Here is a 27846-nt window from a genome sequence, read left to right as displayed (position 1 = left end):
GTGTGATTGACTATTAACAATACATTACCATTAGAGCAATGTTATCACTCTATACTAAAATGGATGTTGACTAAAGCTAATGCTAGCTTACATCTCAACGTAAGTTTAAAGAAAATGTTAGCTCGTTTACTTTAGCATTTTCAACATCATCACTAGTAATAAATAAATAAATAATTTTATGTGATGACTTTTTTTTCATGTTTATCTTCTTGAACACTAGATAATTAATGTGTGCTCAATTAACCATTATAATTATTTGGTTTAAATTGATATGCAGTTTTAATTAGCAGGTTAAATAATAGGTAACATAGGTATTTAAGAATATTAAAATTTCATTAACAACATAGGTTAGAGGTCCCCAACAACTGGGTTCTGGTCAACAGCTGTCAACAAAGTACAGTATTGTTTTTACTTCCTTGATTATGAATGAAGAAGCTGATTAATTTTCTAAAAGAGTCTCAATTACATATGCATCTTTTTAGGATGCCTATACAGACCAATTTAGTACAAATTTGTTTTTAAAAAGTCTCAGTTTCAGGTTTAGTTTAGTTTTAAATAGAATTATATTATAACACACCAGCAAATGTCATGACTTTATCAAATAATAGACTTTAGTTGTTGCATTTTTTTAAAGTAAAGCAACTTTAACTAGAACCAGCGCTTGAATGTCACTTCCAAAAATCATGCCAGTGGGCGAAGAATTCTGCTCAGTAAAGAGTATCATCTCATAGCTGGATCATTTTTCACCTGCCTTGTCTGCCTGAGGTAGATAACAGCCCAGACTCCCGCAACCACAGGTCCAGGTACACAGTCAGTGGACCCTCTGATGAAGATGTTCTCATGTGAGAAATGGGAAACATCACTGGAGCCAATGAAACCGAACCTATAAGGAAGAGCAGAAAATGGGATTTGGGGAACTAGAAAAAGAAGTTTAAAGGTGTAGACCGACCTTTGTGTTGTAATCGGATTTATGCTGTGAGATGAGGAGGTAAAATCAGGGACATTGTACAGAAGGGTCGTTTTTAGTCTGTGTTGTCGGTGGAAGATGAAAAATATCTGTACACAGCACAAATACAATGAAGGGAAGCAAAGCAGAACTCTGCAGCGCCCCCTTGTTACTGAAGCTATTTCCCAATTACTTCAAGCAGTATTTAAAAATTCAAGAGTTGTATGAGTAAAAAAAGTTAAAAAAAAGTACTCTTCATCCATCTATTAATGGAAAACCATTTAGATTTCACACATTATACAAACATTAAATCGAAGGCTTCAAGAGTTTGTTGGAATCAACAGATTGAACATCATCAGCAAACGTTGAAAACAGCACACGCTAACACTCACGGAGCCAAAAACACCATCAGCATTTCTCTCAATTTCTCCACCACAAGTCTTTCTCTTTGAACTTCCTTCTTTTTTTTTTTTACCACAGCTCCTCTGCCCTGCAGCTCTGGCGCTGTGGACAGATTTGTCATAGAAAACAATAGAGAAATGGGACAGCAGACTAGACAACACACTAATATTCCTGAAGGGGTTCCCTGAAAACCAGACAGTGAGGAAACACAGGTATATTTGGGAGTCAGTGGAAACATCATTTATAATACATGGCACATCATCACCTGACTGTGAAGCTCTTTATGTGGGGGACATGGGGCGGGAGGGGGGCACAAATATGCGCTTTTCATTTCCTGTGTAATCAGTCACTAGGTGAAAGTAGGAGGTGGTGGAAGAAAACTTGCGCGAAGCGATGATATTTATCTGTACCTTCTATCACAGTAATGTTTAACTTCAATCTACTGAGGCCATCAAGCAAATAAAAAAAACATGATTAATGTCTGAAACACTCCTGAATTTACAGAACCACAGACGGGTACGAAAAACAAATATGTACTTTTTATTATATACTTCCTTCCACACCATTGGCACAAACTACATGAATGAATGCATCCTTTATGAATCAGATTTATCTTTGTAGAATCAAGCAGACCAACAAAGTGCCTTCATTAGTCACAATAAAGCCTCTTGTTGTTGGGTTTTTCATACCCCTGACTAAAAGGCTCCCAGGGCTGACACAACCCACCAATTTAGCCGTAGGGAGTGCAGGTGTGCATCTGCCCTGGAACCCTCATCGTGCTGAAAGGTGATATTACAAGGTATTAGTGAGTGAAGCAACAGGCATTTTGGTAGGAGTCCAGTCTGTGTTTCATTCTTTGAGGATAAAATACAGTTTACTCTCATTTCCACAGGCTGGTCAGAAGGAAGTAGTACAAAAATCAAGATATCAAACACCAGCTCCCAGACTTTCAATAGTTTTCCCAGTTTTCCCAATTTGTTTCTGAGACATCTGAGAATCAGACTTAATCTAAAAATTCAGGCCTACACAGCTGTTTTGCTGTTGCCAAACCACATTTTCTATCAGTTTTTGGATCTGTCTACTTTCATTCCAAAACCTTTTTGAAATCTGTCTTTTTGGGATACTTTTTTTGGTTCTGTACTCCTGAGATTCTCTCTTAGAGGTTTCATGAGATTAACCTCAAATTTAGTTCAGTTTTTCAAGACAGTTTTAATTGTTTTGCTTTGGAAAACAAAAATAAAGCACGACTTTTCATTGGGCAAGGGCAGGTAAAACAGTTCATGAGAAGAAAAGTTACCTGTTTGATACATTTAATGTGCAAGAACAAACCTGAGGTATATATAATAGGTATGGATGTTTCAGTGGAGGTCAAAGTGTCACAACCAGTCATTCATGGTCTGTGATCTGTCATTAGAAGATATACTTAAATCAACGTAGGCATTCAGAGACACGGGGAATGTAGAGATAAAAATACAAACACTCATCGTGTCTGACAGACTAAACAACTGGTTGTTAAACATAAATTAGCACCTGACAATGTGGTGATTATGCCCAGAGCTAAAAGTGCATGAAAAGCCAGTGTCAGGTTGACTTAAGAGATCTGTGCTGTAGACGTTTTCCTCTTGGATCTCCATGTCCTGCACCTTTTCAAGAGCTTCTCCTGGAGTATCAGTCTGCTGCTATCGCTGATGATTCAGCCTCACACCATTGCCTGCGAGAGTTCGAGTGACAACAGCTGCCAGCCCTCAACAAAAACTCAACACTTCTAACATTTAGGCAGGATATGAATCCCTCAGTCAATAACCACCAGAGCTGTGAGTCTTGTAAAAGAGTCACTTGGAAAGTTTATGGGGCAGCGACAAGCCTCAAAGTGTCCACGGTGACTCAGGGATTAATCTCTAATGCTATCTTTAACATGTTTTTATAATCCTCAGATCTACTTATAAAAGTTTCTAAACTAAATTGAAGGTTAGGTTAGTATTTTTAACACATGGGACTGCACAGCATTTGGATCTTATTCCTGTCATCCAACAAATTGAGATGTCCCACGTCCTCAAATGCCAACATTTTCATTGGCTGCAACGACACTATTCAATGTAATTTATATCCACTCGCTGCAAGGAAAGCAAGCTGGCTGTCATCTCAGGGCTGTGACTGATGTTCACTGACCATTGACTGTTTTGAACTTGTAATAATCCTGAATGAACAACTAATAAACGCGTGGTTGAAGTTCAAAAAGATGAAGATACAATTTGCAATTCTCCCCTAATTTATTTTTTCTAATCTGGACTAATCCAAGTTTTGATCTCTTAACATAACTTTAGACGCTAAACATTAGGCTTAATTATCACATCAACTTATTAGCCAGTCGACCTTTCGTACATTAAGTCAGGTTTGACCTGAAATCGATTCCACTTATATAATAACATATTTACAGCAGCTGTTCATTTTGTTGGCTTCATATCAGATTGGAAGCACTTGGCTTTATGACAGCTATTCCTCCACCTGCCTGGACAGACTAAACTAACACTCCCCTGACTGTCCTCGTGACAACGTTGTTCAACCTACTCAACAGCAGCTTTATCTTTCACACCGTGTCATAGCAGAGGTGTGTTTATGGCTGAATCACTTTTAAAAGCAGTGTATCGAACTTTAGGTTAATTAACAACTTGAAGACCATTGGCTCACCACCACTGACTGCCAGCGTTGTGATAGCTAACCTTTGTAGCTGTAGACTATATGTAGACAAGGTATCATGTTTGCCTTCTAACACCAAAGAGAAGTTGATGTGGCCATTACTCTCCCTCTTTTGGTGCCATGATTACTTTCTTCCCTATGGGCGCCCGTTGGCGCACAATGGAGCCAAGCATTCCTTGTCTCCTTTGACCTCCCCCTCTTATTCACTTTGTTGCTTAGGCAGCGTCAGATGGTAATGGATAGCCAGAGGAACTCTATGGAGCCTGTGTTCTCCAGCAGACAGTATCTTTGGGGACTCAGGTGTAGACTAATGTTGTGGTGTCTGCCTTCAGATCATGACTATTGACAGGAAAGGGCCGCAGTGACATTGGGGAGAGAAAGAGCCAGTGCATTACATGGGGTCAGTTTGAAACAGGACTCCTTTTATAGATAACCTGGAATGATATGGAGTAACTGTACTAAGAGGAGGCGAACACCAAGAGTTTCTGGATGGTGATGCATTTATAGAAGGTGCCATTGATTCAGAGGGGGATGGAAATGATAGACATGTACTCTAAATCTAAGTAGACAAAGGAAAATTGAGAAGGTTCTTCAGCTTTGGGATGCACTGATTCTGTTACCAGTATTGGTAACCTGATAGTTCATTAGGAGTTCATTCATAAGAGAATTTGTTCTGATACAATATGAGCAATTTAATAAAACACCTAAAGACGCTCCTAAGCTTCTTACCTTAATGTGCAAAAAAGTGTTACACAGTTTACTCGATAATTTCCCCAGTGGGGGATCAATAAAGTTCAACCTAACCTTAACCTTAAGTCACACTCTGAAAAGCAGGCAGCAGCATTTTCAGTTAAAATGCTCTGTGAAAAGCAGGCAGCAGCATTTTCAGTTGAAATGCTCTGTAGGTGTTAAAGCTCTGCTCACTTTCTGTTTGGCTGGTCATGGTAACTATGCAGAAAGCAGCATTTTTTTTATTTATNTGGTCATGGTAACTATGCAGAAAGCAGGATTTAATTTTTTTTATTTATTTTTTTCTCCACAGTTTTATTAATATATGTGACTACAGTCACACATTAGTCTGAACACTCTCTTTTGTTTTTGTTTCACAAAAATATTGGTTTCAGTTTGGATTTTAACAGCCGTCTGTTAATGAAAAGAAAAAAAAGAAACTGGCTGTGAGCGTTTTCCTTCTTGGTGTCCTCACTGTGGTTTGGGTTGAACCCACACCCACACCCACACACTGTACGTCATCCTATTTCCCACAGAGCCGTGCCACCTATGTAACACTGCTTTTCAGTTCATTGCTAATTTATTGAAACCCAGCATGAAGTAGTATCGGTGGTGGTATCTGGAAATGGTGAGCAGACAATTAAAAATGGTGTCAGGAAAACTGTATTACTTTACCAGAATGAAGTCACCCTTCGTGTTATAGACTAGAAGACAACAGTTGCCCAGGAGTTATTCTAAAATTCCACCCCCACATTAATTCTGCCATACCTAACAACATTGCTATTATTTCCTATCTAAAACCTAAGATTTACGACATCATTGTGCTCCGAACGTTTGTGAACGCAGGGGAGAAAACATTACTGCAGTGTGAATGGGAGATTCCGTGTTTGCTTATGGGGTCGTGCCCTGTCAAACCAATGACCCTTTTAAACCCCAGCCCTAAGAGAGATCTTCCCATTGTTCTCACTACAGTGCTCAAGAGAAATATGTGCATGAGTGTGTGTTCCCCAACCCCCTCTTCAAATCTCCCTGCCCTCCTTCCCTTTCTCTTTCACACCCTCTCAGCTGTGCTCACTCACTCATTCTAAGCCGGGGCCAAAACCTGGCAGAGCTGCTCCTCCAGTTGGGAACTCTCGTCCTCAACTTAACCCAGGCAGCCAGGACTGTGTTACTTATTCAGGAAGCCTCCTTTCCGGATTGTCACAGACAGGAGCGTAGAGGAGGCATGGCAGTCGTACATCAGGCGATTCACACTTTACCAAAGTATGGTCCGTCTGATTTATTATCGTCACATCAAGGTAAAAAAAATTAAATTAAAAAAAAAATTGGTGTGTTATTTGACTACTGCTTTGAGCCTGTTACTTCCTTTAGGTGCATTTTCTCTCTACTAAATTCCAGGTTGTGTTTCCTTCAGACGTATACAGATGTCTTTACTACACACAGCTCTGTTGAAACAGCTGGGCTTTGCAGGAAGATTAGATCACCTACAGCTTGTAGGATTAATGAATCAAACCGAGCTGGTATTTGGGGGGAAATGGGTCATAAACCTGATAAAGGAACTCTGGGTATTTTTGTTTCCACTGTGTCCTGATAGAAGTGTGTGTAAATCACCATCACCAGAGTTATTTTTGATATGACAGACACTTTGCTCTATAGTGTTGCTGATAGAGTCACTTCCTGTTCCGTTGGAGGTATTTATGATGTGTGGACTTCTGAGAAGACTATCATTAGACACAATATTGAATCTCAACTTGCCTCTGCTTGCATGCAAACAAGAAGGTTCTTGCAGACAAGAGGCCGAGAGAACTGACAATGATAAAGTCGTTTATGATCCCATTGTACACATTTGGAGAACTCTGACGCATATCTGTGTCATTTAAAGCTAACCGCAGTAGTTACTCTGTCTGCGTTGTTTGCTTGGCCAGCAGCAGCTGTTTCCCTCACTTGGCAAGTCCCGCAGCCAAAGTCTGGGAGAACTTTTTCACAAGTCTGCCACAAATTTATTCCACACTGAGTACACATATTGTTTTGTCACTCTGCAGACTGCCCTGAATGTAGAAAGCTGCTATAATTTTGAAGACCCAGCAGTGGGTCTGCCATGTAACGTTCAAAGATAATGGATATGTTTTGCATCCAATCATTTTAATTGGGTAGCTTTGAATTCCTTTGCTTGAATCATTTAAATATAAAATTTATTTTCAGACAGATGCTGTTAGCACAGAGATTACACTGTAGTAAACCAACTGCCTATCTCCATATAGTTCAGATTATTTTCTTAAGTGACTTCTGGTGACATTCACAAAACATCTAGTGATCCAAATGAGTCTCCCAGTGGTTTTCAAGTAACTAGCGAGGCTCAGAAAATTGGTGGGAAGAAAAAATAAATAATCTTTTTAACTATTTGTCCTGAATTGTACACATAAACTGCCCTAAAATGACAGATTCTCAAGTTTCTGAAGGTACCTGAACACACCTGGTCTGATAACTGCAACTTCGGCATGAAACCCTCATAATCTGTGTAGATCTGGCAGTCACTTGTCACTGCTGGATCATTAGAAATATATGTTCATTGGTCATTCAAAAAATACAGTATGTTTGTGGCTGATTATTAACTCTCTCAATTCTGCTGGGTAAAAAGGTCTAAATTCCTCCCATTTCTCTCTTAGTAGAACATGGTATATAATATGTGAACATGAAATAACTACATGACATTAGTTCGGCGCTGTTGATCCGTACTTAATTAAACCATCATAGCTCACATACATGGATGGACATGATGATGTTTTACAGGGCTTCTTTTCAGAGGTGCCGGTCAGACTGAAGTGTATTGGGGGCTCCAGGTATGTCCACAATTACAGCACAGTGGGATCCTTTGTTGTCTCCCACCTGTTTTTAGCCATTAGTTTAAAGAGCAGTCTGCAGCTGGTCACTTATTAAAAGCCAATGCCCACAACTGGAATTAACAGTTGTGGCTGTTTGTACTCAACACAAGTCAGATGGTAATTACCACATGCTCGCTCACACACACACACAGAGTCTGGTAAAACGAGGTGTGTTGTTGATATTCCCTGTTCCCTTTATTTTATGTTGTAGAGTGATGTAAATATGGCCTGTATCTCCTTGGAATTTGACTAACAGTAACTCAGTACCTGCAGTACAGAATTTCTATTTTCATGGGTGACATTTTAATATGTAGTCCCATACCGATATATCTTAGAAAACCTTTGTAGGAACTCAGAACAAGATATCTGGATTCTGAGTTTGTACCTTGGAGCAAAGTGTTGAAGCAAAGTGGGAAATCAGGGAATTGCAAAAAGTTGCCACAGTTGTTTTCACTGGTAGAGTCAGAATCCTCATTTGTCTCTGCCACTGAATTGCTGCTAGGATTGGTTTCAGTTTTAGAGGTGATGATTGAAGGGTTCTTTTGAGAAACAGTGCGACTCACAGACGTTAGAAGTCTCAGAATGGGGAGGTGGAGAATACTTGAAAGCAGCTTAACCACATCTTGTAAAGAACCTGTCAAAAGACGCCCTGCAGTTACTTCGTAATGGATGGACATGGGGGAAACGGCCCACTGGTGACAAAATGTTACCTGAGCTCAGTGTTTTATCTTTTTTTGTCTTTCTTTCTCAGCTCATAATGACTAGAAAAGCTACAATTAGGGACAGAAAAACCTAATATGGAGTAAAACCTTCTACTGTCTTGACGTGCATGTTGTCAGAGAACAAAAGGACTGTTAACCGTGATGCACCTAAAAATAGCTTTCTGCATCTAATTATTGTTTGCTCCAATAAGAACAACAAAGCCAGTGGATATCCAAACTATCACAGTTTAGACAAACACATTTCTAATTCCAAGAGAAAATAGCTCTCTCAAGAATCAGTACCAAAGAATTTGTCCCTCCCTTGTTTGGCCTAAGAAAAAAACCATTATTATTATTTGTTTTGCCGCCCTGTTTTGGGGGGGTTCGTTCATCCATAGCTAGTTTTTATTCCTTCAACATTAATGTAAATGCTTTCAGTGGAGAACAATACAATAGTATTAGTATCTAAAGGTTTGATTGTTGTAGTATAGAGTAGCCAGCTTTACAATCAAATAGTTTGTCTCTCAAGACAAACTATTTCGTGTACTGTATTTGTGAACCGATCAAACAGTATTTACACCTCACATTTAGAGAGTCATAGCAAATTTCATCGCTTCAGTTTATTCCTCTTCACTGACAAAACATCCACCAACGCTCCAGGGTTAAGTCTGAATGAACAAAAGAAGGTCAGTCTGAGTGCTGCCATAGCAACTTTTGGACTATAGCTGGCAAATGCTAAATCCTCTCTTTTTACTTCATACAAAAAATTGGTATTTTAACAAGATTTTGTTGAATTAATAATAAGAACAAAATGTAAATATGTGTGCTGGTATGTTTAAGCCAGTACAGTAAGGTCTGATATATAAACCTGATTAATATTTTACACCCGTGGTTCTTATCCTTTTTTCAGTGATGAAACCCCTGTGAAATATTTTGTACTTTTTTGTCCAAGTACTCCAAAAACCAGAAGTTTTATTTTAAAATGCAGCAGTGTGTCATCACTGTCTGACTCATTTTTGGTAACTGCAAAAACATGTTTCATGGTGGTTTAAGTTGCCAGTGATTGACGGAGTGAACCTGAGAAGCATACTGAATACAAAATGATTGAGTTTCTAAACTTTTACTCATATTTTATTAAAATATTTATGAACTATAATTTTTAAAAACATTTTATTTGGTGATATTTTAATTTTTGTATATCTTGCATACATCCCAGGAGTCCCTCCATCTACTGCAGGGGTACATGTGGGGTACTTTGGTTTGAGGGAACGTGTAAGAATATTCAAAAGGTCCAGTGGAGGATATACTTCCTGCATCTGTAAGGGAAGTTCAGTCTCCCACAGGAGCCACTCGTCCTTTCATACACCGCCGTAATTTAGTCTTTCCTTTGCAAATCAACCACAATGGGACATTTAGAACAGCAGAGAGGACCGTTAGTGTGCCCTGCATCCAGGTTTTGTACTGTTTACAGAGTAAAAAGGGCAGGAAACAATGTCGGGGAAATCAGGAATATATTCTGTTTTTTCTTCCACTGCCCTCAAGTAGATGCTTAAGGACGATGTTTGCAAGCACCACAAGACTCAAGAAAACTTGAGTGGAGGCACTTTAAGCCCTTAATTTGCCAAAGGGAAATCTTTTTTCCCTCAGCCAATCACTATGGTCGACACTAACTAAATATGGTCAATAGTGCACTCGCCAATATTGCATACTACAATACAATACTATAAACATAACACTTTGCACAGTAGACCTTCGAAAACACACACATTTTACACTTAGTGTTGTATATAGACCTTCGAAAACACACACATTTTACACTCAGTGTTGTATATACTTGGTGTAATAAGTATATTCTCTGTTTTTTAACTTTTAAAACATTTCTCTTTTATTATATTAATTATCTCCCCAGGTATTAATATTAGTAGAAAGTATTTTGGGTTCTGATTTTAAAATATCAGTAGCACACAATTTGTATGCACATCTGTTAACTGCTGTGCAACAATTCTAATGTGATTTATGGAGTTGGTAAAGTTCCATCCCTGCTCGTTGGTTTTTCACTGGTAATTTATTGTGCAATTTATCCTTTCTCTGTTTTGTCCTTGTCTTCTGTGTGTGGATTTATCTTTAAGGAATATTTAAAGGAAGGAAAGACAAAAATAATATTTATTTTATCTCCGTTCAAACTTGATTAGTGAAGCTTATTCGGAAAGAGGGCGGCCCCCTGAAAAAGCTACGAGCGCCACTGTCCGTTTCTTACCGTCTCTTTGACACTGGACACACGGAGCTTCGATGGCCGCTTCCTCTCCCATTTAAATCCTTAATTTCATCGATTTAACTGACGTGTGGAGTTTGTTTCAACGAGGATATTTACGTCAACAGTCTACGCGTAAAGACCAGTTTGCTGGAGCGGAGTTTTTTCCCCCCCACAACGGCTGGTGATTGACTCACGTGTGCGAGTGGAAGCTGCAGTCAGTCGCCGGTTAGTGCACGGTTTGAGACGTTGTTAATTTCATCAGTGTCTGTGAGACTGTCGGTGTGGCGCCAGGTCATGTCATCGTGTTTGTGAAGCTGCTTCTTGTTTGTGCTTCTGTTGTCCGCTAATAAACGTCGGACTCCCGGGTGTTGGTAGCTGTTAATGACATAGCAGGGAAACGAACGCCGCGACTTCACGGCTGTAGACGCTCTGTTTTTGTTTGTTTTTATTTTGTTGGCCTTTTAGGACCTTGTCTTAAATTAAATCTCCCAACTGAAAAAAAAGTAAGGCGGGAACCTTCGGCTTAACTAAGTGTCTGAGTGAATGTGATGTTATTTTAAAGGGTCTGGGTGGGTTCTATAAATGGATGGACGTAACTGCAGTGTTCTAACAACATCTGGGAGAATGTGTATTTGGTGTGTTTTCCTTGTATAGCTGTACATGTGGGGACACATGTTTGGGAAAATGCAGTTGATATGGGGACACTTTGTGTTTGTGGGGACATTTTACAGGTCCTCACTGACTAAGTGGGTATTTAAGGATCAAGATTTAGTTTGGAGTTAGGATTAGAGTTAGGAGTTTTGAGGATAAGGATTAAGGTTGTGTGTATATTTTGGAATGGCCAGGGTAAGGGGCTTAGGAATGCATTGTGTCTACAGTATGTGAAGTCCTCTCATCCACCTGAGATGTAATTAACAAAGCTGTGATGGAAGGTTGATAAAGGCTGTGACTAATTATTGGATGTTGCTGTACTGCCATAATGGCTGGATGTATTTCACATATTGCCCCAAAATACCTAAGTGGACTGTGCATGCTTAAAAATCACAAAACATTCTCTCCTTTTAAGTGTCACTGCACCTGAGACCCAATATTAAAATGCACTGTTTTAATCCAAACGGTATATACAACTGCTGTTTAGTCCTGATAGGACAGCTAATACTTGTTTTCTTAAGGATATTTGGTAAATACCATTTTGTGTGACTTCTTTGGAGATATTCAGGCAAAACTATTCACAAAACAGCCACAAACAACAAAAATATAATAATACAAAAACATGAAAACCAGACCCAAGGGAAACATTTAGACACATGTCAAAGTGCTTGGTAGTTTAAATGCATGAAGGAACATCATACGGTGTATTTCAGCATGGTATAGACCCAGTAAACATTGGTTTGGTTCTGTCTGAACTCAGTGACCTGTGTGAGGTTCAGGACTTTCAGTTGAGTCTGCAGACCTTCCCAAACAGATCGTGCTGAAAATATAAAGGCCTTCATGCCCAGGTCCTAAATATAGGGTGTGGGCGGGGCTGAAAAGGAAACAGGAACAGGAAGCTAAAACTGTGCAGCGCTCACTTTTGATTAAATAAAGATACGTCATCTAATATTCCGTATTAGCCCTGATTTAAAACGTCATTGCTGTGATTAGATCTGTGTGTTGGTGGTTTTCTTTGGGTTTATTATAATCACTTTGTTAGTTTGTACAGTGTGGTCAGTGTTTGTCATGGCAGCTCTCAGTGGATGGCAGTGCTGGACAAACATTGGCATCTGCTATCTGCTAATCAGATCTCAGTGGGGCCGATAGGGAGCATCAATCCTACTGTCAAAGTTTGGCAACCGCTGTAGATGTGTGTCCTGCTCTCAGAAACGCACAAATACACACTCGCATTGAGGACTGAAAATGTAAATCATCCATTCAAATCATTCCTGTTACATTTGCATTTAATTTAGCCACGAAAAGACAGATCGGAGAACCAAAGCGATCGAAGGTGTTCTCTAAATAATAAATGACTTTAAGTGCTACAATCACTAGGATTGTAATGATACAATCAACTCACAATACAATATGATTTGTTTTGTTTTGTTTTTTACGATTTTATCACTTTTCTTTTTTTAAAATAATCCCCGGGCATATTATGACCAAATAAACAGAATCCTTCATTTATAAGAACTATGCAAACAACTTGTGTCAACAACAAAGAACTAGCTGCAGAACATCAACATGTTAACTTGGAAAATGAAAAAGTTTGCAGAAAATATAGAAATTTTAACAAGTGATATTGAAAATGAAAACTTTAAGATGTTATTGATTTTTTTTTCTTTTTTGTGTCCAGGGGGAGACAGAGAGCGGATGACAGCCAATCATGAGACCTACCTTCTTATGGCCAGCACCCAGAATGACATGGAGGATTGGGTGAAGACTATTCGAAGGGTCATATGGGCACCGTTTGGTGGAGGTCAGTGTGAAAAATATCAGTGTTAGTGTTTTTTTTTTTTATCAACTGCCCAAAAAAGACCACTGGCCAAGAATGTTGGATGTGAAGTGTATCAGAAATACTGCTTTTGTAGCAGTTTTTCTCCAGCCTTTTTAGTGGGAACTTCAAAAACCCATGGTCATATGATGTAATCATAGAGCTTGTTTGCATAATTTATCTTTTTATTTTTTATTTTTTAATTTTCTTGGTATCTACCTGTGGATCGCCGAGTATCCACTGTAGCGCTGTAGTTTTGTTTGTTGTTTCTGACTGTACTGGCTGACACTGTGAGAGTGGGGTGAAAGTGCAGCACTTGTAATTCAGACAGCTCCCAGTGACACAGTGAATGGATGTAGCTGAGCTGGCCCCTCTTTTTTCCAGCTCTGGGAGTTTGATGTCTATTACAGTTGACTGCTTTTCAAAAGGACGAGCCATTTGTCAAAGATGCCACCAGAACGCTGGCCCCGACTCTCTCTCTCTCTCTCTCCCTCCCTCTCTTCCCCTCTCTCTCTTTCACAGACACACACAGAAAAACCATCACACACTGGCCTTTCACATTTTTGCAGTTGCAGCAGAGACTGTCCAAGTCTCAATGACTGATCTGTGCCTGTGAGAGTGTTGAGAGAATGACGAGGGCAGGAGAATCTCCCAGAGGGAGCTCGATACCCCGGTGTTTTGGTCATGAAGCAGAGCAGAAAAAAAATTCTATGAACTTGTTTCAGTGCGAAGTTTGAGAAATGTGCAGCTGTGGCTTCTCCATCTGGATTTTGGGAGATTTATGTCATGGTAATAACTCGCCGAATTTGTTGAAGCTACAGTACGTATGTTGTTGCTGCTGTATTTTAGTCTTTAGAAATATGATTCTTTATATTATATATATAAAAAATATATTTTGAAAATATATTTTATATATTTATACATATATGGGTGTGATTTTAAGTCTATATATGTATGTATGTGTGTGTATATATATATATATATATATATATATATATATATATATATATATATATATATATATATATATATATATATATATATATATGATCTACTTGTAGATCCCGATCCACGTATTTGGCACCCCTGTTCTAAGACATGTTAAAATATGGATACAGTAAATATTGGCATCTATTAGAAACAACATGGGCAACTGTTATTCTAGGTCGTTAACAACTGCTTTTTAGAAGAAGGAAGGAAGAAAGGAAGGAAAGGAGGATGGAAGGAAGGCTAAAGGGAAAGAAAATATATTATATTTTATATATTTAAACAAATTAGTAAGGTATGTATCAATGATGTGAAGTTCGGGAAGAGAAGAAAATAGTCTTTGTTATGTCTAGACTCTTGCCCTCCACTGTGTGTTTAAATCTATTTAAACAAGCGTGCATGTGTATGAAGTGTACGCTGCATTTTGAAGGAACTTCCTCAGCAGCTGGAAGTGACTCTTTTTTTCTTCCCTTCTCCTTGTCTTTGTTGTTGAAACACCTGGTTCAGACCAGTGAAGCAAACAGACATTAAAAAAAAAAAAAAAACAGTTCATAATATGGTTCACACATGTGACCTGGAAAAACATTCCTAAACTCATGACCAGAGCGTCTGGAGGAGGAATGACCTGGTTTTCATTCGGTCCTCCTTCTTCTCACTCCGTCTTGGCCGTTTGTTGCTGCATCTGTGTGGATATTTATCGTTTGTTTTTCCGTGGGAACCTGATTTATCTACTTGCCGACCCACACTGACCGTGCCAGGATTTGTCTGTCCGTTTAGTGTTTTTGCGTAGCTGTACAGACTGAAGTAGAAAATATTCCCAAAGAGGAGAAAAAAAAAAGAAGACGTCTGATCTGCCTTTTTTTTTCTTTTTAATGAAGGAAAACTTTCTCATAGATGAAAGCAGCATTTCGACTGGGCTGCTTTAGAAACGGATGCTGATAGTTTATGTTTAGTTTTTTGCCAAAGAAGCAGAAACATCACATGCTTCATGGAAAATGCTACAATGCAGGCGTTTTACAATCTGCACCTCTGGTATGTTATCTTATCACAAGCTTATTAATAGGAGGTTCCTTCGGAAACTTGCAAGTTTCAAGAGGGGTGAGTTTAAAAAAATGACTTTGTGATGAAGCTGCACTCTTGTCTGTGAATGTGTTTTTATTATTATTATTATCAGTAGTTAATTATAAAGGATTTTATGATTTCAAGCCATTTTATTCGCTGCCAAATGCCGTCAGGAGCACAGGGGTCCCGGTGAGCTGGGGTGAAACCCGTCACCTCGCGGCGCCCGGTCGTACCACGTGTGGGCATGTGTGAGTAGCCAGTGTCTGTATCTGCAGACCGGAAAAGTATGCAGATCTAAATCTCTCAGGAAGGCTGCCCTAATCCCCCTCCTCTGTTGCGTCCGTCCACATGAGACGGCCGCAGATGGAAATTTTGTCCACAGCAGCTGCCTGAGACAAAAGGCGAGAAGTGTTCAACAGGAAGTCGGAGATTTGATCGCCTGAGTGAAGCTCAGAGCAGCGCTGATACATATTTTATTACCAGGACTGTTTGGTCGACCTCGCTGTAGGTGGTTTGTTTTTTCTTCTGACTGGGAGGGAAATACAAACAGTAGCAACACTACCTGTTCCCACATTATAAAAGATTGGAAACGTGGACTGAATACCAAAACAAGTCTTGGTTTTTGTTTCTTATTCATTCCTCTTGTGACACTTTGTCAATTTGTTTTTTGTTTTAATTCAGGGATCTTTGGCCAGAAGTTGGAAGAGACGGTGCGATATGAACGCCGCTACGGGAACAAGCTCGCTCCAATGTTGGTAGAGCAGTGTGTGGATTTTATCCGGCAGTGGGGTCTTCAGGAGGAGGGTCTGTTCCGACTGCCTGGACAGGCCAACCTGGTCAAAGAGCTGCAGGACGCCTTTGACTGCGGAGAAAAGCCTTCATTTGACTGGTGAGGAAACAAACTCAAGTAACAGAGTACATGTCATTGAGTACTTAAATTACTTAACGTAAATAAATTAGAGTACTTGCTGTAACATTTTTCTTCATCTGTAATTTTAAACTCTTTTTTTATGCAGAAGAGTTTTTCATTTTCAATTTGATTATTCCCTGTTAAATAAATAAAAATAACAGTAAAACTGAGGGCAACATCTAGCAGGAATACACTGTGTATGTGTGAGTGTATTTAATTATTGATTATTGACTAATCACAATTACTTAGCTCTAGTAACTGTAGACGTGGAATTAATTTCACGCTTAAACTAAAACTTTTATTCTTTAAGTGATTCTCTTTGAAAAATGTATTTTGCTTCGTAATGTAATATAACATCTTAAAATCTACATCTGACTGTGAAGGTGTTTGATCAAGCGATGCCCTTATTGTCCTGGGAAAAAGTAATGACAAAAAAGTTCAATTACTGCAATGTAACGACACTTGGAACTGTGTCCTAAAGTATTATTATTATTATTATTATTATTATTATTAAAGTTAAAGAAATTTTATCATCGATACGCAGATTATAATCTCTCACCCCCTGGTGGCTGTACTGACACCTGAACAGCTGCTTTCCGCTACATCAACAATCATCCATCACTCAAGATGACACTGAAATGCAGGAGTAAATGAACATATGGCCTCAGCAGCCTCCTCTGCCCTGCTCCTCCACCCACCTCTACGCCCTTAGCCACTCCTTCATCTGATTGGGTGGCCATAAATACAACCCTGTAGATGGAACTGTCAAGATCGCAGCTGTAAATCACCGCCGGTGTGTTTAGAAACACTGGATACAGAACGACTTCCGGAAGTTCCACCATCATGTCAGCTGCACAAGTGCAAACCTGTGCTTCACCAGAGTGTAAATGTCACGTCGCAGCAGCTACAGCTACAGCTACAGCTACACCATCAGATTATTTTTACTCTGCGCGCCTACACCTGCCCAACCTGCCACCACGGCTCGGGTCGTTAGTCTTTCTCAGACTCTGGATACTTTGCATGTGATTCGTGCTGACGCAGCAGCTGACGTGATTTACAGCTCATGTCGTTTCATAGCTGTTTACATTAACCCTCCCCCCCCCACCACCCCCCGTCTCTCTGCAGTAACACAGATGTGCACACAGTGGCTTCTCTCCTGAAGCTCTATCTCAGAGAGCTACCTGAGCCCGTCGTCCCCTTTCACAAGTACGACGACTTCCTGGCTACTGCCAAGATCCTGGGCAAAGATGATGAAATGGTGAGAAATGTGGTGTTAAAGTACTGTAAGTTATACCTGCGTCACTTTCACACGCTCCTCAGTTGAGGTTCATGTTTTATTTACACTGTAAGTAAGCCAAAATGAATTCCAAAAAAAAAAAAAAAGAAAGCTGGACAGTCACAGTTTGACATGTGTTTTCTTGTGCTTCTCAGCATTCTGCTCCACAATATGTAATGTAGGATTATTTAACGGTTTAATGCAGTGGTCCCAAACTCCTGGCCCGGGGGGCCACTTCTAGCCAGCGAATGGGTTATATTTGGCCCTTGACCAGATGTCAAAAATAATTTGCGCTCAAATCTATTTTCAATTGTTTTTTTTTTAATTATTAAAAGATTTCAGATGTACTGTATGTAGATGTTGATGTTTAGATGTAGAAATAAATTAGCTATTTATTTTTAATACAATTATACATATGTTTGTCTTTCTGATATGAATTTGAATGAGTTTGTTCAACTGTTGACGTCGTCACCTAAAATGTGCCAACATCATCCTCAGGGTTTAAAGGAGTTGAGAAGACTCTTGGAAAGTCTACCTCCAGTCAACTACAACCTGCTCAAGTACATCTGCAGGTATGGATTATTCAATGAAAGAGTCTTAGAAAAAAACAATTCTACTCTTAGTTTAGCTATTAGCTTTGAATTCAAAATACACGACACGTACAAATACGAGTCAGATTTTGAATATTTGTTATAATTGCTTTAAACTTTTAAACTCAAAGTGTTTAAAAATAAACCAGTTTATGTTGCGTAGGACTGGTAATGATATTTTGAGAACAGTTAAATCCGTGAAGTTACAGGTTGTTTTTGTAATTGTTTGACTTTTGTTTTTCATAACCGCTCAATTAGAACTATCTTTTTACAAAAATTACAAAAACAAAAACAGAGTATGTGGTGAATTGTACACAGTACAAATTCTTATAATGCTAAAAAAAATTATTTATGTGGTGAATTGTACACAGTACAAATTATTATAATGCTAAAAAAAATCCTTTTTTCCAGGTTTCTAGATGAAGTGCAGTCATATTCCGGAGTGAACAAAATGAGTGTTCAGAACTTGGCCACTGTGTTTGGGCCAAATATCTTAAGGCCAAAGATTGAGGATCCAGTAGCCATAATGGAAGGTCCGGTCACGTTTTTGTTGTCCATGTTACCTTTTCACAGATCATTTGATTTCAGTCGTGATCATTTTCTTTAACAAAAACCATTGATGTGATTTTTCAGGTACAGTTTTAGTCCAGCAGCTCATGGCCATCTTGATCGACCACCATGATGTGTTGTTCCCTTGTAACGAAGACACCCCCACGGCCCTCGAGCTGGTCAACAACAACATCGAACCAACACGGCGACAAACCGCTGCAACTACCTCCACCCTCAAAACGGTGTCGCAGAACGCCGAGAACAACAACACACAGGTGGTCCGGCAGTGTGTGTGGGACAACCCCGAGTCTCCCTCTCGATGCCAGCACGTAGACAACACCGGCTCCCCGCGCTCGTCCAGCCCACTGAATGGCGTCATGGGACGTTTTGACATTACCCGCAGCCCACCACTGACTGTTAAAAAGAACCCCGCCTTCAGTAAAGGCAGTGGAATTGTTACAAACGGCTCGTTCAGCTCCTCGCCCTCCTCCGACCCCATTCAGGACAAGATGCAGGCTCTGAGTGGAGGAGGAAGCTTACCGATTCGGCGCAGTGGGGCTCTGAAAGGCTCCGGAACGAAAATGGGCACCAGTGGCGTCACCACAGGAATTGGCAGCGGAGGGAACGGAGTTGTCCGTATGGGAATCTCAGGCACCGATGTGGTCACGGGGAGTTTAAACGGCCGCAACGGCATCTGGGCACAAAACGGCTGCGTCACGTTACGGGTGAACAACAAATCGAGGGACTGCCCCAACGGGGATCAAACGACCAACCAGAACCGTCTGTCCACGTATGACAATGTCCACCTAAATCAACACAACCTGCAGATGCAGAACCAGATCACGAACGCCTGTCTGAACAACAGCTGCGAGGACAAACAAAGCGTAGACAGCGCCACGTGGTCCACGTCTTCATGTGAAATCTCACTTCCCGACAACTCCACCTCCTGTCGCTCCTCCACCACGACCTGCCCAGAGCAGGACTTCTACGGAGGGCACTTTGAGGACTTGGATGGACCAACACTGGACAATGAACCTCCTCAGTCTGCTGGAGCGGAGGTGGAGGGCCGAAGTAGCAACAAGGAAGCGGGCGGAGTCGGCACAGGGAGAAGCAGCCGAGGAACCAGCAGCAGTGACAATAGTGAAGGTTTCAGTGCTGCCAACGGGCCCGGGAGCCACAGCGCTCTGCACAGCTTGGTGGCAAGTCTGAAACAGGAGATGAACAAGCAGAAGACGGAGTACGAGGCCAGGATAAGAAGGTTTGGTTTCTGTTTCTTAACCTGTTAGAAATATAACAATAAAGTACTTTTACTTCATGTTCATGATAATGTTGAATCTGACGTGTACTGCAGTATCACTTTGTCGTTGTTGAATAGTACACCAAGAACTTTTAGCCAAACTAACTAGCCAAAATAAAAACCATTGGGGTCACGTGCGCCCTCTTCTGGTAGTTGCTGCCTTGCCTAGTGCAGGCCACAATTGCCCTAAAATTGAACGGGAGGGCCGGTCAGGTCAGGTCCCCTACATGTAAAAGTCATGCATAAAGGCTAAAATGCTAAAATGCTTTTATTGTTTTTTACGCCATCTATTGCAGAAACATAGCTTTGCAGGGAAAAGGAAGAAGTATAATGATAATATAACAAATTATATAATTTGGAAAGGTTTGGCGGGCCAAATTAAAAAAACTGAACGGGCCAAATCCGTCCCCCGGGCCTTAGTTTGCCCATGCCTGGTTTAACATGTTATGTACTTGTGTGAAATCTAGTCTATGATTGCCTTTGTTTTTTTCTAACCCAACATCATCCTGCTTTGTAGCTTGGAGCAGCGCAACCTTGAGCTGGAGTCAGAAATGGTGAACCTCCACGAGGAGCTGGACCAGGAGAGGAAGAAATACACCATGGCAGAGATCAAGCTGCGCAACGCCGAGCGCGCCAAGGACGACGCCGAGCGGCGAAATCAGATGCTTCAGAAAGAGATGGAACAGTTTTTCTCCACGTTCAGCGACCTCACCGCGACCGGCGGAACGACAGCGGCCGACCCACGGCGGTCGGATCGCAACAACGCCATCTGGATACAGTGAAGGATGATGGGGGACGTTGGTCGAAGAGGAGGGAAGACCAGAAACGAATGTGAATGTGAAATGTGAACGATGCAGGCTTCAAACGGGATTTGGCCTGCATTTATAAAGACAAAGGTCGGAAGTCACGTTAGAGAAGTTTTAATTTAAGAAGTATACTATGAGTATTAGTATACGCATCACCTGGAGTGATGTCAGGGTGACTTTACCTGTAAATACAGTAATATTTAAATTGTTTGTTTTTCCTTCGACCTGCTCCAAAAAAGCTCACCGTGGTACGTCTTTACCTGAAGGTGCTCCACAGTCTGTGGTGAAAAAGTGACCTACGTTATCATAAAGCAGCTCCAAAAGCCAGACAAGAAGGAAGGACGAGCATTTAAAAAGTCTCTGTAAAGCAAAACAAAAAAAAACACCAACAGCTGAAGACCACGTCAGGAATTCTCAGTATTTAAATTCTGTTTTTTTTTTTTTTTTTTTTTAAACATAACCAAAAAAAGCACCTGGATGTTCTCTGTGTTTCTATGTCACATTGTTTGTACATAGAGGAAAACAATGCAGCAGCCCCTGTATGTAAAAAGAGGAAAAATCGACTTTAAATGTTAAACTGATATTTAATCAAATTCATCAATATGTGATATTTTATATTAAGACATTTACTTGCACTTAAATGTTTTAGTGTCACACGTTGGTACTGAATGTCGTGTGTCTGTGTGTGTCACGATTTAAAAACGGAGCTCACTGTAACTGTGCGTGCGTGTGCCTGTGCTTCTGTGCTGTCGTATTTACCCTATGACCAAAACAACGAGCCTGTACTGTAAATATTTTATAACTGTCGACACTAATTGTTGGTCTGTGTTGTGATTTTACTCATGTGGATGTAGATGTGGCACGGATTGCAGCAGACTGAAGAACAGTGTATCTTGTAAAAAAAAATAATAAATTTGCACGATGGCGACTCGCACGTTGGGTCATTGGCGTGAATTCAGGATAAAGTGATGTTTGTTGTAGCAGAGCTTCTGAAAAATGAACAGTAACCTGGGAACTGCAGCTACTGTGTAGCTTCACTGCAGAATGTAAGCATTTGTTTATTATTTAGCATAATATTAGCCATGTGAGCAAAATATGGTTTTCCTAATACGTTTTTTTACAACTAGGAGTATTAAAATTTGTATACTTGCCTAAACTTAGTACCAATACCAATATTCTTAAGTTGAACTTTAAGAAATGTGTTTTATTCACCCATCAACAGAAGGCACACAGGGTGTTGTATGAAAATGTTCTCAAACTAACATATCAAAAAAACTACAAATAAAATAAAAATAAAAAGTGCATATTAAACACAGCCAAATTAACAGAAAGTGAGCAGAGCTTTTATGCCATTGGCACATTTTAAATCACCAAAGATTCAACCAAAAACTTGTCTCCTGCTTTCCGGTAAAGAGTTTCACTTCAAAGATGTAGTACTATTTTCATTTATCAATTAAACAAATGACACAATGTTGTCAGATACGGCCGACCAGTTGTAGTAAAAGGCCTTCATGGTCTATCTAGGTACTGGATGTGCCCCGTTTTTATTTAGTATTTGAGTATTTGATTGAAGTATCAGCCATTCCTGGTACAAATGTCTGTTCCTGGTCATTGCAGAACATCTAGAATGTTCACAAAGTGAGAGAAATTGCCTGAACAGAAAGGAGGCCTCAGTCTAAGCTCCTCATTTCACAGGAGAAGGACGGGGCTTTAGACCAGATCAAAGTGTCACTTCATTCTTTGAACTTAGACTCAGGGGGTGGAGGGACATTTCCAGGACACGATAGCTTAATCCACAAAATAACTGGAAAATGGTTCAATTTAAATGAAGGTTTTCCTGTGGGTCCCACTTTATTTACCATTATTTCTTTTATGCAGCATCAGTATTTGCATCCTAAAAATGCCAACAGACAATTCTGATCTGCAACTGCATATAAAAAATAGGAATGAGTTTAATGATGTAATATAGTAAAACTATAAATAAGTAATGAACTAGTTTTAGTTTAACTGAGGTCAACAATTTACATAACACTTTTAATAGTAATTTAGTGAATTCATACTTTGAAAAATAGTCTTATCATTTTACCACATGTAGTGTCACCAAAAGAACAAGATACTCCAAGATCAAAGGTTTCGTTTATTTTCAATCACATACATATACTATTTTTACATACACAGTTCCTTTAAAATGTTGTTTACAGGTACAGCTTTCAGTATTTTTTTTCTTTTTTCTTTTGCATTTGTTTTGACTTTATTTGAAACGTTAGCCTGAAGCTTTGAGATCAGCATGAAACGGATACAATTTAATTTTCTCTTTATTTCTTTTTTTTCTTAACCTGACAATGTCCAAAAAGAATGATTCGTCAAAACAGCACGGAGTAAAAGAAAGAAAAGAGAAGGAATTGTTTAAGAATTGAAGAACAACATCACCTGATTCAGATGAGCTTTACAGGGTTTCCCCACCGTAAAATCCCACATTTCTGCCCTCGTTTGAGTGTGTTAGCATCGCCCAACCTTTGCACTAGCTTTTCCTCTCTGTCTTGAGTGCAATAAAGTGTTTATTGCGTTATTGTATTGTTGTTATTTACAGTAAGACTTTAAAGTAAAAGACGTGAATTGTGATGAGATGGGGCGAAATCACAAATACCTAATGCAAAGATTTCCATGTTGGCACCACTGAGTACAAGATGTTCGGTGACGTCTACACTGGTGATATTAACTGTCAATCATTGTCATATTACAAGTGAAAGGCCCGACATGACTTGGATTTGATCTGATTTCGTACAATTTCACTCATTTTGTGACAATCATTAGGAACAGAAGTGCTACTAGGTGACACGTGTCTAACTCTAAAGTTATTGTGAAGTGAACATAAATATACATACATGGTCTAAATGCAAACACACAACTGCACTGATAGACATTCACATCAATCGTGACCCTATATCCAAAAGAAAATCTGTGGAGAAATGTAATGACATCAGATGTCCACTTGATGTCAGATCTCTGTTCCGGTTCAGATTAAAACCTTTACAGAGTTTGAGTTGAATGCTGGTTAATTAAAACTCCCTTCACACGCCTACTCACACACTCTCTCACACACACAAACACTCACACACACGCACACACACACTGATGAGCAGCAGAGCAGCAATAGTGTGCGCAGTTGTGAAGTCATTCGTTTCTACATTCAGCTGCTTTGTGTCAAATTCATGTCAGCTTCGGATGCGTTACAGGAACAAAAGCACCGTTTATATTACAACTGAATTGTATAGAGGGATGTGTTACAAAAAAGATTCACATTCAGAAAAAAATAACCTGATGAAATAAATAAAATTTTTAGTACTCAGTGACAAAGAGACTAGAACTCAGAGTGTGGTCTGGATGGATTAAAACACCCTGTAGAAAAACGGCAAGAGTATTGTGGTTGGTTGTGGTGCAGGAGTCGACTCAAACACTAGGACGTCTCCCTCACTATTTTTTTCTTTTTTTGTTTTTTAATTTTATTTTCAAAACACAAAGGATTTCAAAGCTGCACCCTGTTTGGAACGACTGCCCTGGCCAGACCCTGAACAGAAAGCCAAGCTAGCCGTAGCTTATCCTGGAGACGCTGCCGTCAGTTTCCTTCTTCACTGTGTGAAGTACAGTGAAGGTGTCTGTGTGTGTTGGTTTTACTGTGCCCACGTCACACGCAGAGAGTGAGTGTTAACAACATAGCCATTAAGAGTGAGGTGAGTGTGTGAAAGTCCTAAACCATATCTGTTCAACGAATGCTAACCATGTAGCCTACACACTTTGGTCATGGAACTATCAGATTTAAGGTGACATATTTGGTCAGAAATGGGTTGATTATTACTGTAAAGGGTGTTGAAAACATGAGAGAGAGAAATACTCGTTTCTGTGTACTAAAATAACATAAAATCAGAAAGAGTTTTGCTAGCAGTTTAGTTAGCAATTAGCAGGAAGTGTCCAGCTAATAGAGTTAGAAAACTTTTATGGGTTTCAACTCCACTTAAATATCAAAGGAAGCAGAAAATGGTTGATAAAGTCAAATGTCTGTCTTAAACTGTAATTTATAATTTGTTGTCCACAAACCAAGACTTCTTAAGTCTACTTTAATGTGTAGAATCAGTAGCACATAACTCAGTACTAAGAGCTAGTACAACTTATCGGACTAACTCAGTACAGCTTAATTTAAAAAAGAAATTAATTAGTTACATTAGCAATTTAATTAACAACTAATTGTTAAAGCTGTTGCTCCATGTCAGTGGTTTTCTCCCCATAAAAATGGATAAAATAATACTAATAAACTTATACTAATATTAACAGCTAAAAACAATAAAACAGACTTAAATTGTTTTCAGTTTAACTAAAATAAATACACAACATACAAATGACAACTATTTAACCAAGGGTGTTGGTTTCAGTACAGATTCATTTACACTTTTCAAAAAAAAAAATGAAATAATTTAAAGCGCAGTGAGTAGTGAAAATAAATTATGAAATTCATGTTTAGTTTTTTTAAAGGGACAAAAACAAAATGTAACCTTTAAAATGTTCTCTCCAATTCCAACACCTTTAGTTCCCGGGGGTTAGAATAAGTAGATATGGACTTTTGTTTGTTTTTTGTTTTTGTTTTTTTGGGGGGGGGGCTACTCCATGTGTGCAGACTACCATCATTTTAAGGCAGACAAAGAAAGAAGCCGTGGAAAAAAAACATTAAAAAAAAGCTCCTTGCTCCTGACATGCGTTCCATTCCAAAGGCACTTGCCATATTCAGCTTTTGTCTTTCTTTTAAAAGAAATAGCAACATAAATAAATCTGAGCTAAGTCAAAAAAGATAATAAGTGACTTCTGTCCAGTTCCCGTTTTTATTTGTTCCATACCAGAGACATATCACATGTTTTGATGTTATGCTAGGAAAAACTGTCAGTTGACTTTTTACAAGTAAACGCTACAGGGTTAACACTCCTCAGCTGCAGCCGCTCAGGATCATTTAAAAATGTAACTGTAAATGTAAAGGTGGTTATGTGGTTTTTTAGGAGTCAGAGGAGCTTCCTTGTGATTTGACCACAGCGCAGAGTTAGACTGAGCTCCTGTTTCTGTGAGGGGTTAATGGTACACGATGACATGCAGGAGTGGTGGAGGCCCTGAACGTACGCCAGTGTGAGGAATTAAAAGGGACATTTCACGCACATCCGGATCCTTAAAGGTAATCATGTGAACTCTGAGCAGAGTTGCAATAATGTGTTCCTTTTTTTCTCCGCGTAATGACCCTTTAAATCCCATGTCTAATAGCCCAGACGTTTTCTAATGTCTTAATGGCCTGTCTGTCTGTCTCTCTCCCTCTCTCTCTCTCTGTCACACACACACACACACCAGACCCCTCCACCCCATGCCTGGACTTGCGTTAGTTCACATCATATATAAACAAAAGTCTCAATGCAGACGTTATTCAGCATACAGTGAGATTAGCATTGTTTAAAATCGTATCATGCAGGGTTTGAGCAGTAGGCAGGGGCAACTGAGGTGGAAGCAGTCATGTGGCAAGGTGCGCTTTTGGAAATTTAAAAATAAAACAACAACAACAACAACAGAAAAAAAAAGGAAAACTCCCAGCGTACTGGCCGTCAGTCCCACTCTGTGTGCCCTTCAGCTATACAGAATTACATTATTTACAAGAACCACAAGGGGGTAGCGTCGCTCGGAGTGAGAGCAACTACAGATCCCTGCAGAGAAATCACATGGAAACAAACAACTCAGGCAACCTTACTGTTACATCGGGCGGGGTTTTGCTCTGGTCCAATCAGGGTGTAAAACACAGCAGTGTCGTTACATTAGGGCTGGGCAGGAGAGAGGAGGAGAATGGAGTTGGTATTGTACAGTAGTGATGTGCCAATGGCAGCCCACCTTGCCACAATGATCGAAGCATAACTGCTTTTGGATTGGGATTGGGGGAGACCAGCAGCCAGCCAATATGCACTTTGCAGAAGATGCTGTTCCAAGCATTTGGTCATTTAGTTTGGATGCCATATACAGGATATTTGGGGTAATATATGCAAAGCAACAAGAGAATCATTAACATATACCTCAGCTCATTTACTTCAGTTTAAATACCATTGCTGTTTTTTAATGACAATGCACAGGCTTGAGAGGCTTTTTATCACGTCAGATTTCATTAGCCATATTTTTGCTTAAATGTAATTCCATGTAATTATTTACTCGTTCTTTTTTGTTCTTTTTAATTTTTTTTTTCTTCTTTTTTTTAAATTGGTCATTTTGATTGGGTTCTTCACCGTCGGAAGAACATGGGGTTGCGCAGGCAGGCGGCTAGTCACCTGCAACACCCCAGGGGTCCTGCAGAGGTCTCCAGGCTGCTGTCAGTGTCTGAGGCCAGGGTCTGGTCGGTGGACATGGAGGAGATGTCGTTGATAGAAGAAGAGGGAGGGAGGCTCTCGCTGCTGTTCACGGCTGCACCTGTGCTAAGGGAATCAACAGCAGCAGGAGGTTACAACGTAAAAGAGTCCTGGTCAACACACTGGCACTACTACAACCACAGTCATCATCACGGCCTGCGCAGGTCCCACCTCAAGGACAGTTACAAGGTAAAAGAACACTAACATTTACTTTCATCTTTATTTATTGGAAGTGTTTTACCGACGTACTTTATTATATAGGTTAAGTGCAGAAAAATGTACCTGTACGACTCACTCCAATAATGTTAGGACACAGGAGTAAACAAATCAACGTGCAAAAAGTTTGTCTATTTTAACTAGTCACTTTTTTAATTTTTTATATTCTGTTAAAGCTTAAATTTCTTTTGTAGTTTGTTTTTATATAAACGAAGCCACCAAGTTTATGCCTAAATCATCCTCAAATCATAGGAGTACAAGTACAAGTCTTTGTACTCAAGTCCATGCAAATTCTTAAGTCCTTGTTTTGCAGTACAAAATGTGGTCTCATGTTTTGTCTTTGTACAAACTGACTTTGGTCTCTAACATTTTTGGAGTGTGTTGCAGGAATCAGTCTGTGTTAAAACTCAATCTTTAAGTCTCTTTTCCTGGAAATTGGGATTGTTAAATTCACACAGAGGGTATTATAAAAATATACTTGATACAAAGAATATCAACAAACTTGTGTGTGTGACAGGACAATCACAAAAATTGCATGTGAGACAATAATGTGTTAAGGTTTGTGTCCAGTGGGATCCAATGGTCTTTGTAGAATCTCTGTAATCCAGGTCATATCAGCCGTCAGGTTCTATCAACCACCCATCTGACACCCTTGAACC

The 27846-nt window shown here is 39.7% G+C and overlaps 2 protein-coding genes across 13 annotated transcripts in view; one reads left to right on the top strand and one right to left on the bottom strand.

Moving 5' to 3' along the window:
• Positions 1-20935, top strand: part of arhgap24 (Rho GTPase activating protein 24) — a 63033-nt gene extending 42098 nt beyond the window's left edge. For 3 of the 6 annotated variants that reach the window (XM_025061972.1, XM_017038855.2, XM_008326046.2), the window contains 7 exons: positions 12941-13063; positions 15809-16016; positions 17163-17295; positions 17812-17885; positions 18315-18436; positions 18537-19710; positions 20267-20935. In XM_025061972.1, coding sequence (XP_024917740.1) covers positions 12941-13063; positions 15809-16016; positions 17163-17295; positions 17812-17885; positions 18315-18436; positions 18537-19710; positions 20267-20531 — 2099 coding nt within the window. In that variant the 3' untranslated portion in view covers positions 20532-20935. Of the gene's footprint in view, positions 1-5779; positions 6073-10636; positions 10837-10859; positions 10879-12940; positions 13064-15808; positions 16017-17162; positions 17296-17811; positions 17886-18314; positions 18437-18536; positions 19711-20266 lie in introns of those variants that run through there. The other 3 variants (XM_008326045.3, XM_008326047.3, XM_008326049.3) reach the window with 3 other exon arrangements.
• Positions 20936-21247: 312 nt separating this feature from the next.
• mapk10 (mitogen-activated protein kinase 10) overlaps positions 21248-27846 on the bottom strand; it is a 32842-nt gene continuing 26243 nt past the window's right edge. For 5 of the 7 annotated variants that reach the window (XM_017038741.2, XM_017038738.2, XM_017038743.2 and 2 more), the window contains one exon: positions 21248-27037. The gene's annotated coding sequence lies outside the window, so the exon portion shown is untranslated. The remainder of the gene's footprint in view (positions 27038-27846) is intronic. The other 2 variants (XM_017038740.2, XM_017038739.2) reach the window with 1 other exon arrangement.

This window comes from Cynoglossus semilaevis, chromosome 14 (assembly GCF_000523025.1).
Source record: "Cynoglossus semilaevis isolate Cse_v1.0 chromosome 14, Cse_v1.0, whole genome shotgun sequence".
In the NCBI taxonomy this organism is placed as follows: domain Eukaryota; kingdom Metazoa; phylum Chordata; class Actinopteri; order Pleuronectiformes; family Cynoglossidae; genus Cynoglossus; species Cynoglossus semilaevis.
The sequence above is the reverse complement of the archived record's forward strand: the minus strand, read 5'-3'. Positions and strand labels throughout refer to the sequence as shown.